This window comes from Gigantopelta aegis, chromosome 10 (genome assembly GCF_016097555.1).
Source record: "Gigantopelta aegis isolate Gae_Host chromosome 10, Gae_host_genome, whole genome shotgun sequence".
Lineage (NCBI taxonomy): Eukaryota > Metazoa > Mollusca > Gastropoda > Neomphalida > Peltospiridae > Gigantopelta > Gigantopelta aegis.
Window position 1 is genome coordinate 39,819,949 of NC_054708.1, and position 16,702 is coordinate 39,836,650.

General features: G+C 37.1%; 1 protein-coding gene across 1 annotated transcript; it reads right to left on the reverse strand.

The window, feature by feature from the left end:
- Positions 1 to 8,004: 8,004 nt before the first annotated feature.
- LOC121383622 (fatty acid desaturase 6-like) lies at positions 8,005 to 9,108 on the reverse strand. The gene has a single exon (XM_041513715.1). The coding sequence runs from the start codon at positions 9,106 to 9,108 to the stop codon at positions 8,005 to 8,007; it is 1,104 nt and encodes a 367-aa protein (XP_041369649.1).
- Between the last annotated feature and the right edge of the window lie 7,594 nt (positions 9,109 to 16,702).

Sequence of the window (16,702 nt, forward strand, 5' to 3'; positions counted from 1 at the left end):
ATTTCAAGTCAGTGGTTCGTGAGAGGTCTGTATATAGACCGTACCCCCCCCCCCCCCCCCCACACACACACACACACTGAGCCCTTAAAACTCGCAGCACATACTATTTGGCAATTCCACAGTGACCGACGTTACATTCAGAGAGGTTGGAAGTAATTCCAGCTGACTTGGTTGCTAGACTGATACCTCCAGTAAATTGGTCTTGTGTGTGATATTTACCAATGTTCATGTGGATTTGTTGCCATAGAGAAGTGTCTAGAAATATTTATGGCTTGGTGGGTAATCGGAAATGTTTGCGTGACCGACGTTACTTGAGAAGGACATGGGTAAAAAGCAACTAACTTCATTTCCAAATTGTGTGAAACCCTTAAATTGTACAAATCGGTGTTTGTCCTTAAAGTAAAGGTTACAGCTATAGAAAACTACCAATTACAATTCAGCTATCAACTAAAAGTAAAGAAAATTATAACAATTGTGTGTGACGGACGTTGCATTTTGTTCAACATAAAATGAAATTCTGAGTATAAAAAGCTTTGTCCACTGCAGCAATTTAATACAGAGCCACCGAGGATTTATCACAATATCCAGTCTCAAATATGTATGTTATGCAACAGCATTCATTTATTTTAAAGTTAAAGCTCATGAAAACGCCGTCAGGTTGATTAGTTTGGTTTGTTTAATGACACCACTAGACCACATTGATTCATTAATCATCGGCTATTGGATGTCAAAAGTTTGGTAATTTTGACATCATCAGGAAACCCGCTAAATTTTTTCAAATGAAGCCAAGGATCTTTTATATGCACTTTGCCACAGACAGGATAGCACATACCACCGCCTTTGATATACCAGTCGTGGTACACTGGCTGGAACGACCGTCAGGTTGAGGAGGAACATATTCCCCAAAAATGGTTTCAAAAGGTTCTGCAAATAATAAAAAGAACCTATGTCGATAATGACCAGTTAAAAGCTGCCAATGTCATATCCGGGTGTATTTTTACATTACCATTGTATGGGAATATTTCTTACATGTCACAGTAGTTGCTGGTGTCAAACTATATGGATTCATTAAAAATTAATAAGTGAATTTTAAAATATGGTAATCAAAAAGGGGGATCTCGTGATTTCCATCATGAATCCGAAAAGTGTTTATCATTATACATGTGTTCAATAAGCCACCAGTCACAACTTTGATTGGCTCAACAGTATCTGTGGTTAATTTGTAATGCACTATCTTTTTTCTTGAGTATATACCTTTATATTTGAGTATGTTTAAATGTAAAACATGATTTATACGGTAAGATCGCGTTTAAAATAATAATAAAAAGAACCAGAAAAAAGCAGGATGTGTGTTTATTTTGTTGGGGGAACAAACTAAAATCTTTCTAAGGCAGAAACCTCAGGGTAACCCATATAGTACTAAATATTTGTGGGTAAAATAGTGAAACAACCTTTTGTTGAAAAGATGCTAAATGAAGGAAGGAAATGTTTTTTTTTTTATTTAACGACGCACTCAACACATTTTATTTACGGTTATATGGTTGAGAGAGGAAACCCGCTGTCGCCAGTTAATGGGCTACTCTTTTCGATTAGCAGCAAGGGATCTTTTGTATGCACCATCCCACAGACAAGGTAGTACATACCACGGTATTTGATATGCCAGTCGTGGTGCACTGCTGGAACGAGAAATAGCCCAATGGGCCCACCGATTGGGATCGATCCCAGACCGACCGCGCATCAAGCGAGCGCTTTATCACTGGGCTACGTCCCGGCCCCAAGATGCTAAATGAAGATTTTTTCTGACATCAGAATGTGACGGACGTTACTGACTCCACTTTTTCTGACATCAGAATGTGACGGACGTTACTGACTCCACTTTTTCCTCTGACAAACGTTACATTTGACGGATGTTATCGTTTCCTTCTTTCAAATTCAAATCATATTTTCAGGACCGTCTGATTATTTATTATCTTTACCTTGACTAGTGCTAATCTTCAGATTTTCTTCTCACATAAACAATTCGTATTTTTTGTGGCCGACCACATTGTTTCAAATCATAACTTTTAGCAACCTATTTTCATAAAATATTTTAAATGCCTGTATTCTTTAAAGTGATGCTACTGATATTATAAATTGAGTAACAAAGTATCGAAGCCAGTTTGATGGAGGGGATTTAAGTGGCTTAATGTTCCTGTTTTTTGGTCGGAGTTAGCTTTGAAATTGTGTGATGTGTTTATATCAGAAGCATTAGGAAAGTCGTGTGTGTGTGTGTGTGTGTGTGTGTGTGTGTGTGTGTGTGTGTGTGAACAAGACTTTTAAGTTTTCTTCCAAAATTGGGTGTCTTGTGAATTAATTTGGACCCTTTGTATAATGAAATAATGAAATTTAATTTGTCCTCTCGTATCCCTTGACTCGTGAAATTGCCCTATTATGTGAATTGCTTAACCACTATACCATCAAATCTGGTGTTGGATTAAACAGGTTCATTATTTAAATGGTTCTGGACACAACCTATTTGTCCTTGGACAACATTTTAGCTTCTGTTAAAATACATATATTGCAGAAGCACCCATGCAAATAATAACGTAATAAGCAACTTTTATCAGTTGCTTGGTGAATAACTACATTGTATTCCCCTCTCGTCAATAACTGGTGATAAATTGTAAAAATAAACAAATTTTTATATGTATCTTTGTACGGTTCATTAAGCATTAAGCATTGGAGTATACAGGGTTATTCTCCATTAACTGTAGCAACCAATAATGTATGAATTTTGAAATATAAATATCTTCTGGGAATGTTAAAAGTGACCTTCCTGCATAGTCTTATATTGTGTGTAACCATTTTAAAATACCTCCCCCCCCCCCCCCCCCCCCTGTAAAGAGGCACCCTTTTAACAGTGGTACATGCTGAAATAAGGAAGTCGTACAGGTAATGTACGTGACCCGTCATGCCCTCCTTAGGAATTGTACCCTATAAATATAGAAATTGGGTCATGCTAGGAAGTGAACAAAATACATTTTCTGAACAAGAAGAAACATCTTTAATGAAATCAACTTGAAAAATACAGCTTTCTTTACTAATTTGGTCAAGATCGATGTTTGTAATAAACAGACTCTGGCTACATTTTTATGCACAAATTGATACCTTATGTTCCAAACTGTATAGAATTGGTGACCTACTTAATTGCTCCAGGTAAATTTCAGTTTATCTGCACCTAATAAACTCATGAAATAACACGAAAGGGAAGTATTCTACTCAGAAGTGTTCACCTATTATTGACAACTGTATCAAAAGAAGAGGTACGGATAACGTACGTGACCTTGAATTGGGATCTAGTCGTGGGCAAAACTTTCTTGCATATTTTTTACATTTACTAACAAAACTATCGATCACCATGACCTTGGCTAACATGTACAATGATAATCTAGTGAATCATGTGCACATTGTCCATGTAATTAATGAATGTCACTGAAAACATGCCTGTAATACAAGTAAATTGTTCATAAATTGATTTTTGGCCAACGAGTAACTGCTTAAAAAAACGTACAATTCTAAGAAAACACGTTCAGGGCCATCTCTCCTAACTATGACATATATATATGATACCAGCACATCATCTCCAAAGGACACACGAACGATGTATTCTCACAACATCTAGGGATAACGTACATGACTCGGTCTGGATTAAGGGTCATTCTCCATTAACTGTAGCAAATGTAGAAAATAGTTGTCGCAGCATTTTGACCTCTGATTGTACAGTAATAATTAAATGTATTATAAAATAAACACCATTTCTGAGTTGTCTTGTTCATTTCCTGTACTTTTGACTCATTATTGAACCTGCAATTACTCTCCCTTCCCTTCAAAAGGACCGTGGGAAAATGCCGACCCTTAAAAACACCCATGTCGCAAATGAGGATGAGCATAAAACGGGCATCACAAATACATGATTGTTACATTTAAAGTATGTTTTTATACTCGGGTAAGCACAACAGCATGGCACCTTTTCAAAACATGTGTCTACTCTACTTAAAATTATCTTAAATTATGGAATATTCACTCATAAATCATGTCGCAAATTCCAGGTCACGTACGTCATCCAATTTGAAAGAGCAAACTACGTAAGGCTGACGGCCTAGATCGATTGGGATTATAAACTAAATCCTGGTAAATATACTTAATTATGTGTATCTGCTTATTCTTCCTCTGAAAAATGTACATTAGAGATGCAGAAAGACAATTAATCCATAATACTGGAGCATGTCTGTAAGGCTGTCACGTACGAACGCTCCTGTCTTACAAAAGCATACTCAAACGCTTGGCTTGGAGTTCCTGAGATGTACAAGGGCACAAGCAGAGAAAGGATGATAAAATGTAGTGCATGTATGACTACAGGCCCTTCTTACTACAAATGATACGTACGAAACTGTCACGTACGTTATCCGACATCCACCAATCTGCGTTCCAGGCTGAATCAACATTTTAGATACAACATTGACGGGCAAAATTGTCATCTGCATGGCGCACATGTTTGGACCCCGATTTTATGCTTAAATACATCAGATATGTTAGCGATTCATTGAATATTTCTGCATGTACTGATAGTTCACTGCATATAGCCCATAAAGAATCAAGGCTTGAAAAAAATAAGCCCCGAAATACATCGTAATGCAGTAATGGTTACTTATGACTTTGTGTCAGTGAATGCGGACAGCTTCATTGCTCACACCACTTTGTAAGATCTTGAACGTAAGCTCATTGCTTTTGAAAATGATGAAATTCATTTTCAAGAGTGGAGGCATGAAACTGTAGCTGAAAATAGAAAGAAATACAAGCCAGTAGGTGTCACTATGCGAGTCGCCGACTTTGTTCTGAACATCATGGATGAGTGCGAAGTGTTCAAGGAACATTGTGTCCGGGTACAAAATCAGTTTTTCGCTATGAAAAAAAATCAAGCAAGTGCTTCCTGAAGACCACATTGTGATCCACATGGATTTCAGCGAGAACTACACGTGTCGCACCTTTGAAGAAGTGCAATCAGTTTACTGGGGAGCCGCCGGATTAACCATTTACCCTTGTGTAGTCTATTACCGTCAGGGCGATGAACGTGTCCACAAAAGTTACATAATAGTCTCTTATGAAATGAGTCATGGTGTCGTAACCATATACGGATTCTTAATATCCAACTTCACAATATCGCAACAAATCCGTCTTCCAGATAGTTGCGAAACATCAGTATCTGTTTGCTTCTAGGTCCCTGTGGAATTACTTCGAAGCAGGCCATAGGAAGTGAGCCTGTGACGGACATGGTGGAACAGTAAAACGACTCGCTGATGATGCAGTCAAGAGGGTAGTGGCAGTCATCCAAGACCCGCGGAATTTCTTTGCATGGACGCAATCTCTGGACAGTGAAATGAACTTTCTCTTCGTATCCAAATCCGATTGTGTCCTTGCAAGGGAAGAACTTGAAACCCTATGCAAGAACATGCGAAAACATCTAAAAGTATCCCCGCCGTGGAGGTCACACAAACTACCCCTCCTCCAGCCATGTCGGCTGCGACAGTATCTGGCCCTGCCGTGCATTTGATGATGTCGTATGGTACGCCAATACTGATGTCATTTCTTTAATTGACGAACCTACTCCTGTAACAAGCCGCAGCCGCCATTTTCAAGTTAAGCAGTGTGAGTGGGACTTGGCTTGGATTAAAGGGATTGAATTACATAGGGCCTAACCCTTGCGTCATTATTTGAACTATAGATGGCACTATGGAACAATCCCTTTTTACACTGTACAGTGTTTGGTTCTAACAAATGTGTGATATAAACTAAAAAAAAAAATATTGTAAAAAGAATGAATATGAATTTGTAAAAGTTGTTCTCACTTATTTGGACAATGAAAAATGTCACTCGTTATAATTGCATAAGGATTAACTTTCACTTTTAATTTTATGTTAACAGCTACTAAGCTAGCACTCTCTCTCTCTCTCTCTCTCTCTCTCTCTCTCTCTCTCTCTCTCTCTCTCTCTCTCTCTCTCTCTCTCTCTCTCTCTCTCTCTCTCTCTCTCTCTCTCTCGCACTAATCGCTATCGGTCGCCGTACTTCACATTATGACCCGCTCATCAAATTATTACCTACATAATATAGCAAGCAAATAACTAACTTCGGGAAATAAACATTAAAATGTTTTGAAAGTACACAGAATCGTAATTATCTATCCCAAACAATTCATTATGATCTGAAAAACTAAATGTTTGGCGGTGAGGTACATCTGAGACACGTTATATAGGCATTCTTATTATATAAAACATCTGGTATATAAGCAATATTCATTCCACTACGTTTATATATACTCTGTCAAAAAAGAAATGCTTAGGCGAAATATTCATGGAATTATCTCTTTAATACAAAGTGGCATAATGTTATTTATGATCGTATCACAGTAAAATTTGACATGAGTATGTGCCAATGTTCTTGCTATGGACTGACGGCAGTGGACGCGTTTTCGTCACCAAACAGCGTCGTACAAGGGCGCTGAAATCAGTACCTTGTGTGACCACCAGCAGCAGCAATCAAGGCGCGACATCTCCTTGGCATAGACTAAATGAGTATGTAAATCCGGGCTAGTGGAATCCTAGCCCATTCTTCCTGCAGTTAATGTGACAGTTGCGGAAGTGTCTGAGGTTCCGGGTCACGCTAGCATACACGTCTCTCCAGATGTTCAATGGGGTTGAGATCTGGCGATCTTGATGGCCATGGCAGCACATTAATGTTTTTATTCTGTAGGAAATCCATTGTTACACGTGCCGTATGAGGCCTGGCATTGTCCTGCTGAAATAGTTCGCTCTGTCGATCCAAAATGGGAAGCATGTGACGGCGAAGAATTTCATCCCGGTAGCGTACAGCTGGTCAGGTTGCCTTGTACGAACACAAGTTTTGCCATTGTATGAGATGGCTCCCCACATCATGACACTCCCTCCACCGAATCTGTCAACTTTGGCGACGCAGCTGTTGGCAAAACGTACATTGCGGCGTCTATAAACACGTTGTCGTCCATCACGTCGCTGTAGAAGAAAACGTGACTCGTCGCTGAACTATACTCGCCGCCAGTTTCCCAAGTTCCACCCCTGTACATTCGTGCATCAGCGAACACAGTAAATATCGATGTTAACGTCGCAGGACGGGGCCAACATACGGTCTCCTAGCCTGTAAACCAGCTTCTCTAAGTCGGTTCGAATAGTTTGTGCAGACACCCTTCTCAAACCAGGTATGCGTCCAGCAGTGTTTGCTGCTGTGGCAGTTCGGTAACACAAGTTACCGATGTAGCGATCTTGTGCTGCAGTTGTTATGCGAGGTCTTCCACTTCTGGGCCGGTCTTCAGCTGATTGAAACTGCTGGTACCTGTCCCAGAGACGTGAAATGGTGCTCTGATGGACGATCCTGTGGCATTCGACTGCTGACTGCGATTCACCTAATGCAGTGTTTCGATTCGGCAGGCTTAGTCTTGGCATCTTGTAACTCGTCTACGTCGAAATGGAAATGAGGCATCATTGCGAGCATTGCAGCTTTAAATACCCATCACTACCCCCAATGTTTTCCCCGAGTTTCACGTGTATTCGCCAAAATCTGACCATTTCACGCCGATTTCCTGCAATTGTCGCACAACGTGCCACAACGTGCGTTAAATTTGTTTTAGGGTTCATTTGGGCATGCTGTTCCATTCCAGGAACATTAACAAACATGGTCATTCAGCAACATTATACAAAAAACGATCTTTTGTAAAATCAAACACTTTTCTTCTTTCCCTATCACCTATGCGGGTTTTTGTTTTTTTGACAGAGTTTATAAAAGTTCAATGAATAACCAAATACATCATTAACGTATGCCACTGACTTTGCATTTAAAACAAGTAAATCTGTTTATATCGCTGAAAACGTATTGGTTAATTGCTGGGTACCATATATAGCCTACTAAAATATTGGTAGACTGAGATTGTTTGTGCTTTTATTGCAGTCCAACGAAATGTGTTATTGGCGGAGCATTGACCATAAGTTCTTCATATTTGTTCACAAACAGTTTCAGCCGGTTCAAGTAGGTTTTTTCATTATACGGAAGCCCGTTATTCTTGAGGAATGAAGAAACTATGGGTTTGATTGTTAAACACATATTGTCACTGAGGCGTGGAAATAGGTGGTGTTCAACATGACAATTGATTATTCCATGTCCAAAAGCACGATCCAGGATTATGTTCCGTGGCAGATTGAGAACTGCAGTGGACATCAGATATATTCGTTTGGGCCTGTTATCCCGAGAATACATGGGCAAGCCGATGTGTTGAAAAATATTTATGTGAATATACGGAATTCCCATGATCGACCTGCTGACAAATGTGCAGATGACAGCTTGCCAGAGAGAAAGACCAGAAATTGTCGTCATGAAGTAGATGTTGGTGGAAAGACCTAGGATTACAATAATGAGCATTCGTATTAATTTTAGCGGTTTGTCCAATAACGTTAAAGCTCCAACGACAGGCGTCAGTATCGGGACGCATAACGGCGTGATGAACAAGTATGGTATGCAAGGAATCATCGGCATCCTAAATGTACTGGAGTCTCCCATGCCGATGATGTTCGTATGGGGGTGGTGACTTTTAATGTGAATATCCACCGCAACATCAGCAGAGAAGGATCCAATAAACTCCACAAAAAATACTGTCCAGAACCGATTCCAAGCTGGAGATACACAAAACGCTCCATGGGCAGCACAGTGACCCGCTTTGGTGGCCAAAACAGAATGACAAATTCCTAACAAGACTATACCCAGTCCAAAGTAGAGGATCGAATCCAGCCCCATCAACCAATAGGCCAAAAAAGAACCCAGTACTCCTTGGAGAGTTACCAGCCAGTCGATACCATAGAGTTCCCACCACGAGCTTTGGTTAACAATCGCTGTAACTTGAGTGTTCAAATCCGCAAATTCTGGCAGCTTTTTCAAATTGACATAATCGAGTATGGTTACTTCATTTCCAGACACAGTTCCATCGATAACTTTTCTTGATAATTCATCATCAGTTAAAATAACGTCGTGTTTCTTTTCGTCGAGAGCCATTGTGAAAGCAAAATATGTAGAGCACACAAACGCTGTAATGACTTCTTGCCGACAGTAGTCTAGGCTATATATAGCAGGTGAACTAACCTCTGTGCGCCTGTCGGTCAATAATGACCAGACGAAAGTAGGGCAGGTTCGTATTTGAATTAGTGCATACTGGAGATAACCGAGACAAATACGTTTTAGTATATATCCACATTGGTGATCGGCCTACCATTTTTGTAGGGGGTGGGGTGGGGTGGGATGGGGGATAATTATACGAAAATGCTCGAATCTGAATAACGTTTATTCATATTTGCATGACCACCAAACAGCTTTATACAATACAATAAAATACAAAATGCTTTATTTCCGTGGTACGTGTATACATACACATGTACATATAAACAGTCTGGTGACCTAGCAATAGTAAAGCTACTGATAAAAGTAAAGATCGACTAAGTACCTGTTGTAAAAATAAAACAATTTATCTTTATAAGTGCTACATAGCATTTGATAAGAGTTTTTGTTAGTAAACTTGTTCTTGCTGTAGCCATGTCCCAATAGAGCTGTGCTGTTCATTGGAATGCGGGGAACTCATGAGTTTGTAAAACAAACAATTGTCTTATTATTTTAAGTTCAGGACAATTAATGAGAAAGTGAGCTTCATCTTCAGCTGTGATGCTGCATAGTTTGTATAACCTGTTGTATATTATAATATCGACATCTTTCAATTTCAAGGCATGTACACGTATTCTTGTTTTGGCGAGATGTCGTCTTAGATTACAGTTGTTAAGTTTTCCCAGACATGTTGCAAGTATGTATGCTTGTGTGCTTACAATATATAAGATTTTCGGAATTCTTGTTTCTGTAGATGTTGTCTGTAGTTACATTGTAATTTTTCAGTTATTACTTTCTATTGTGTTTCCTGTTTCTTCGGAATAACGCTGATTTCTGTTACGTCAACATTGTTTTTCTTGAGCATGTTAGTTTAAATATACGTAGTTGTGAAAACTGTTGTTTTGGTTGGTGTTTTTTGTTTGTTTGTTTGTTGTTGCTGTTTTTGTCATTTCTGTTGAACAGTTTGCTGTATTGCACTGCATCATATAATAAAGTACGTTTCTGTGGGTTTTTTTTTTTATATGTGCCCAGTAACTTAAGATGTTTGTATTTATTTCACTTATTAATGAATATCACACATATGGTCTACAATAAACGATTACATAAATATCGTATTTTCCCACTATCGTTACATGGCACACTTCTGACGTAACTATAGTTACCGTTGTTGCTATAGTAGCTGAAAGCTTGCGACGGTCGCGGCTATGGTATTAACATCATACCGCGTCACTGTAATTGACATCGCTGAATGTTATTAACCTTGATTGTGAAGCGATTACAATCATATTCAATCTAATTAAAATTAGCTCCACTATTACATGTGGATCTAACACCAGCCAGTTGGAGCTCATGTCCACCAATCAAAACCTTACTTGCAGAATCCTGCCAGTGATTTAAAAATAATTTGAAAACATTCCGAGTTATCCTGAGGGTATACAACATGTTTCGTGCGGATTACGAATGCCTTAAAACATGTTTTATTTTATAAAAAAATAATTTGTAATGTAAAACTACAGAATGATTTAGTTCGGGGTTTTTTATAAATAAATAAATAATTTTTAATGTAAAATTGAAGACTGATAACCCACCCCGTACGCATTGGTATGGTTCGCTGTACTGCGGCCACTAAAATAGACTCTCCCGATATTTTAAGAATTTGTATGCTCCCAAATAACGTTATAAAAGGCGAAGTGTGATTGGTCAATATTTAAATTATTATTTACAGACGAAATGTTACCTGGACATTGGGGACTACGCAGTGTTGTTAGCAATCCGATTAAAATTAGTTCTACTGGTCTAAATAAGGCATTCGTAATTCACACGAAACATGTCGTATACCCTCAGGATAATTCGGAATGTTTTCAAATTATTTTTAAATCACTGGAATGATTCTGCAAGTAAGGTTTTGATTGGTGGACATGAGCTCCAACTGGCTGGTGTTAGATCCACATGTAATAGTGGAACTAATTTTAATTAGATTGAAACATATTTAGCGATTGTTATAAAGCACACTTTGTGGATAATAAATAAATGATAACATTCACGGGAGTACCATACGAAATTTATGAAACTCGTTTGGAAATTGTTTTAAACCCCTCGGTCGCACTCGGGAAATAAAAAATTGCCTAACTCGTTTCATAAATTCCCTATGACACTCCCACCCATACAATAACCTGGATACATCACTCTCTGTTCTCACACTCGTCGAAATAATATATATGCATTAATTCATAGGCATTGTTAAACAAGATTTCAGTTTTTTTCACTTTCATCAAAATTCTATCCCACTGGTTTGTCGGGTTATGTAGTCTAGCTATATCGGACTTCATTTTGAAGTTGGAAATTAATTTTAATTGGTTGAAATTGCTTTAAAAGAGCACTGCTTGGGCAAATCTTAGTAAGGTGAAAATTCTCACCGACATTCTTTATTTTTCCAAGTAGTAAAGTAAAACTATTTATTTTTGTAAAAGTGGAGAAGTAAATTAATGTCAATATTTTGTATTTATAGTTTATCTTTGGGATAATGGTAATTGGGTATCTGGGGACTGCGTTGTGGTTTGTTTTATTTTATTTGCTTTGGATTTATTTTTTTGGTGTCTGTATTTTTCTTCTCTTTATCTGTCCATCCATTCATTCTCCAATTCTATTATTCTGTTATGTTTTGACAGGAAATAATAATAATATGTGAAGACTTTTTGGCTATTAAAAATAAAAAGAACTACTATTTAACAGGTTATCTAAAACGAACACAATCTTATTATATTATGCTGCTATTTGATAAGAGTAGTGTTTATAAACGCAGGGAACAGTCGAGTTTTTGCTGCCCGGACAGCATCCTTGAACCTTGTATGGATAAACAACGAAAGTTATATTATTATCTTCACCGAATTAAGTTGTTGTCACATGTGCTAAAGTTCACAACTGATCATATTATCAATGCGTGGCACATACATATACGTGTGTATTGTTACCAATAAATCCAGGCATATCAGGTGGGAAGTGAGGGGGTTTGCTGGAGTATTTTAATAATAGAAAGGGTATACAATATTAAAATGTCACAGAATGCATTAAAAGAGAATCCTAGCTCGTGTCTCAAGCCCTATTCTGTTTATGTGGGCATAGGGTTAAGACGCAGGGGAAGGCTTTCGGGTCGAAACTACCTGCTCAAGCAAATATTTTTTTTCTCATTATATTTCTCGACCCCTTTATAAACTTTGGTCGCCACAGCCTAGACCTCCCCCCCCCCCCCTCCCCCCACCTCTCGCTAAAATTTCACGGCCTGGGGTAGATCGCGCTATTGTCAGTTTTGGAATGTCCGACGATCAAAGGATCGTTACCTAGGTCTGTTTGTTTATAAAATAAATTTAAAATAATAGGGCCTAATAATAATAATAATACACATGTAAATAAAGTAGAATTAAGTAAAGGTCTTTGGCGTCAGATTTAGGAAACGTTTGTATTTGAGACTCAGTACTTGGCGACAATTTGGTTGTTGGAAACAATGTTTTAACATTAAGCGTGCTTTAACCCTATTCTCAAATAAAAAAATTAAAAAACCGGCTGGAGTACACTTGTGCTAGCATCCCTGCTTACCGTGAAATGCCTTTCTTTTAGATACTTTTTTGCGAATAGTTTCTCATAACTTAGTATAGAGTAGTTCATTACAATTTTATCATTTATATGCTTTTATGTATATGCTAAATTTTATTCTGTTGTAATGAGGTGAGATTTTAATAAACTACATGTATCTGTCTTCCACTGGGCACGTAACTAGTTTGCGAGGTTTTGTGTTTAGTAACTGTCCGGACCTGAAATCTACACGGGTTAACACCGGCCATAGCATATCATTGACAGTAATCAATATACAACTGGCATTGTCATCTACAGAACTTTATAACTTTATAGCGACACAATTTTATCTGTATACACACACACACACACACACACACACACACACACACACATACACGCGCACACACATTGGTCATTCTACAGAAAGTGTCACTTTTATGTCCCTACACAATTTCTGTTTTTATTTATATATAGAAAACTAAATTTGTTGTCTTTATTTAACGATACCTTATTAATAATATCATCCTGTCATAGCATTTTTTCCTCTCTGGTAATCAGCTTTGATAGAGATTTTATTCGAGATTAGTGTAAAATGTCATTGGTGTTACCTGTCCCTAACACAACACTATACATAACATGCACTGTTAAAATATATAACAGAAGACATAACACTGAATACCTTTAATGTAATACGTACTGATGGCTGACTTACTAAAGAAGGAACCTTGTAAATATTTTCCGTATTCAAAAGATGGTGGGCAATATAAGCTTGTCCCTGGAGTTTTATGTCATTGGTGTTACTGTATATACTTATGAGAAAACAAAAGAAACTAAATGCTTTCTGAATGAAACATTCCACCGGTAGATATCGGCCATCGAACTTATTTGTAAAAAACATCAGATATATGAACAGTTGTGAATAGTTTTCTTTAAATGTCATGAATGTGTTGTCAAAATATAAAAGTAGGTTTATTCACCGTCATTGATGTTACGATCGTATTTATATAATGGTTAATAATTTTAAGAAACTTTTTGTGTTATTGTAGGCATCGTATGTCTGCAACAGCATGCACTTTTCAGTTTTCTCAACTGTTTCTTTAGAGAGCATGAATTATTTATGCACTTATTTGTCATTGGTGATCCCATCCTTTTACAATTTAAGTGGGTTTTTTCTTTTCTTCTTTTTTTCTTGTTAATAATTCCAGTTTGGTTTGACGTAAGAAGACAATTAAAGTGTTTTGAAAATAAAAGATAAATACTATTTTTGTGTCCAGTTTATAAAACAATCGGCTCAAAAATAAATAGCATGTTGTAAATTTCATAATATGAAAAAAGGCGTTCCTTGTGGAACCGTTGGTAAAACGCGGAACGGACCAGAACGCTGGACAAACTGATTCTTTAAAAAAAAAAAATTAAACACAGTGTTCGTCCATTGTGCATAATTCAGAAATATATATTTTATCATGAAGTTGTTTTTAAAAATTGAAAATGTCGAACGGCGCATGCGCGAGAATGTTATTTTTCCAAATGCTAAACGCAGTTAGAAACTACTAACCTTTCCTGTTTAAGAGGTTAACTTTATCATAAAGAAAAGTTAAAATCATTGTAGTCAAATATCGGAAAATTACACTACGTATGTTTTCATTTCCAATAAAGGCTATTTAAATTTTATTTTTAAAAATATTGAATATCCTGCATTAAAATAGTTTTAGTTAATAGGAAATAGTTAACCCTTTTGAATAATGACGCAGTTCTTATGATTTATTTCTTGAATAGTGACATAATTTGTTTGATTTGCTCTAGGGCCTATAGTGTGTGTACTGAAAACATTAAAATGACATAACGTATTTATAAGGCGTCCTCATTTTCTGAAAATATTTGGAATATTTAACGTAGTTTTACAGGGCTTGCGTAAAAGCAAAAGTAGGATTACAACTCTTTACTCGTTATTAGGAATACAAGTATACAGTAAAATAGATTTTGAGCCTTAATATAAACACGAAAATAACTACATAAATTAATGGATGAATAAATCTTTAATTTAATATTTAAACAAAATTAAAATTCTGTATCTTAATTTAGTATATTTTTAAACTGTCTGACTAGGCCTACAGAAACACACAATTATTCTAATAGGCCTTTAATAGTTGTAGGCTGAAGAAGAAAGAAACCCAGAAAAAACCCATTTAAAGGGACACGCCCTAGTTACGGCTCGTTGTTAACCATTACGGCGTTGTTTTTCGCTATTAAACCCATTTTTTCACAAATAAAATTGCACTTTACTTACATTTTATTATTTAGAATACACATTTCCATTCACCTCAAGTGCTTTTTGGTAATCCTGGTAATCCTGATCCACGAAATGCATTTTTTGTATTTCTTAAAAAGCCGCGCGCACTCGAGAAAAAACCGCTAAGCAAGCGAGGTCCAATCTATTTTTAGAGGGAATCTTCCTGTGTAAACGTCACAGACGTTGGTATACCACGTGACCGTTATCATTTTGGTTCGGTTTGTTTTCTCGTGCACGGTTCGCGCAATCAACATCCGATTTGTTGTCGTTTGCTTGTTCATTTGTGAGATTTTTCTTCACAGTTCGTGAACATTTTCAGTAACAATAAAGTTCAGACAAGTAAGTGTCTCAATACAAAACGTCACAAACCCTTAAAACCAATAATTTTGCTAAGTCTTACGATATCTGGAGAGGGGATACAACCAGGACAGAACAGTTGGAACATGTCCAGGAGAGGTGAAAGGGTCGCACCCCAAGTCTGTGCGCACTCTGTGAAATTTGTCGTGACGTAGGCATTGTTGTGCTTCGTGCGACATATACCGGTGACATCAGAATACTAACTTTCAAAATTATTTCAAGCAATTGGGACATGGGGATTCCCATGGTATTTATCGATATAAAACCTGCTTTTTCACTCCATTTGATAAAAACGTGATCTAAGTGTGTTACAGGTTTGTAGATTAACCAAATTATAATTTATTTTCGCTGGATGGAACTAGGGCGTGCGGCTTTAAGGAAATATTAATTACATACCTTTGCTAACAAGTAATGTAGTGGTAGTCTCAAGAATAATAGTATTTCCAGGATATAGTCTTGAATGTCATTGGTGTTACGCAAGCATATTTTAGCCGTCATTTCTCAAGAAACTTTATTTTTGAAATTTAAATTATTTAGGAAAGCATACCTTTATGACTTTGATGGAATTTATTTTGAAGGACTCCATATTTTTAAATAATTAAAACTGCCAGAGTGTATAATTTAAGTCATATACAGAATGTCCGTGTTTATTACATAATGAGAATATATCTGTATTCTTATTGGTCGAAAACCAATCACATGACCGTCCGTAAACAGTGGTATTGCCCTGAGACGGTCTCACCGGTCCATCAAAAGTGATATTGCCCTGGGAGATTTAACCAATGAAAATGAAGATGAGACAAAATTCTATCCAATTAATGAGTAGGTAACGTAATGCAACGTCAACTACTAATAACACTAATGAAAACAAGCACAAACTTATGACAAATCGCGTTGCTGTCCTTCAACAAAAAGATAACATCTTTAGTCATACTGAGTTTAATTCCGCAAACACGACAAAATCATCAAATTGTGTATGGAATGTCTCGCAGATTTAGAAACGTACATGATACATTAAAATGCAGTTGAAATCGGCCCTCTCAGGATTTTATGTTGCAAATAAAAAAAATGCATTTGGAGGTAAACGGTAACTGTTCAGTATAAATGTATGTTAAGATTTATCACATTTTGTGGGTTTTTTTTTGCTTTTAATATGATTTTTGACACACTTTCTGGTTATAATGTCTCGAATTAGATTTTTGTCTTAGTAATGCTTCAACTGTTTATTTCCGCATTCCACTGCGTGTCATACATCATAGGATTACGTGACGTCAC

Coding starts and splice junctions, on each gene's coding strand:
- LOC121383622 (XM_041513715.1), bottom strand. CDS start 9,108: ATGGCTCTCGACGAAAAGAAACACGACGTTATTTTAACTGATGATGAA.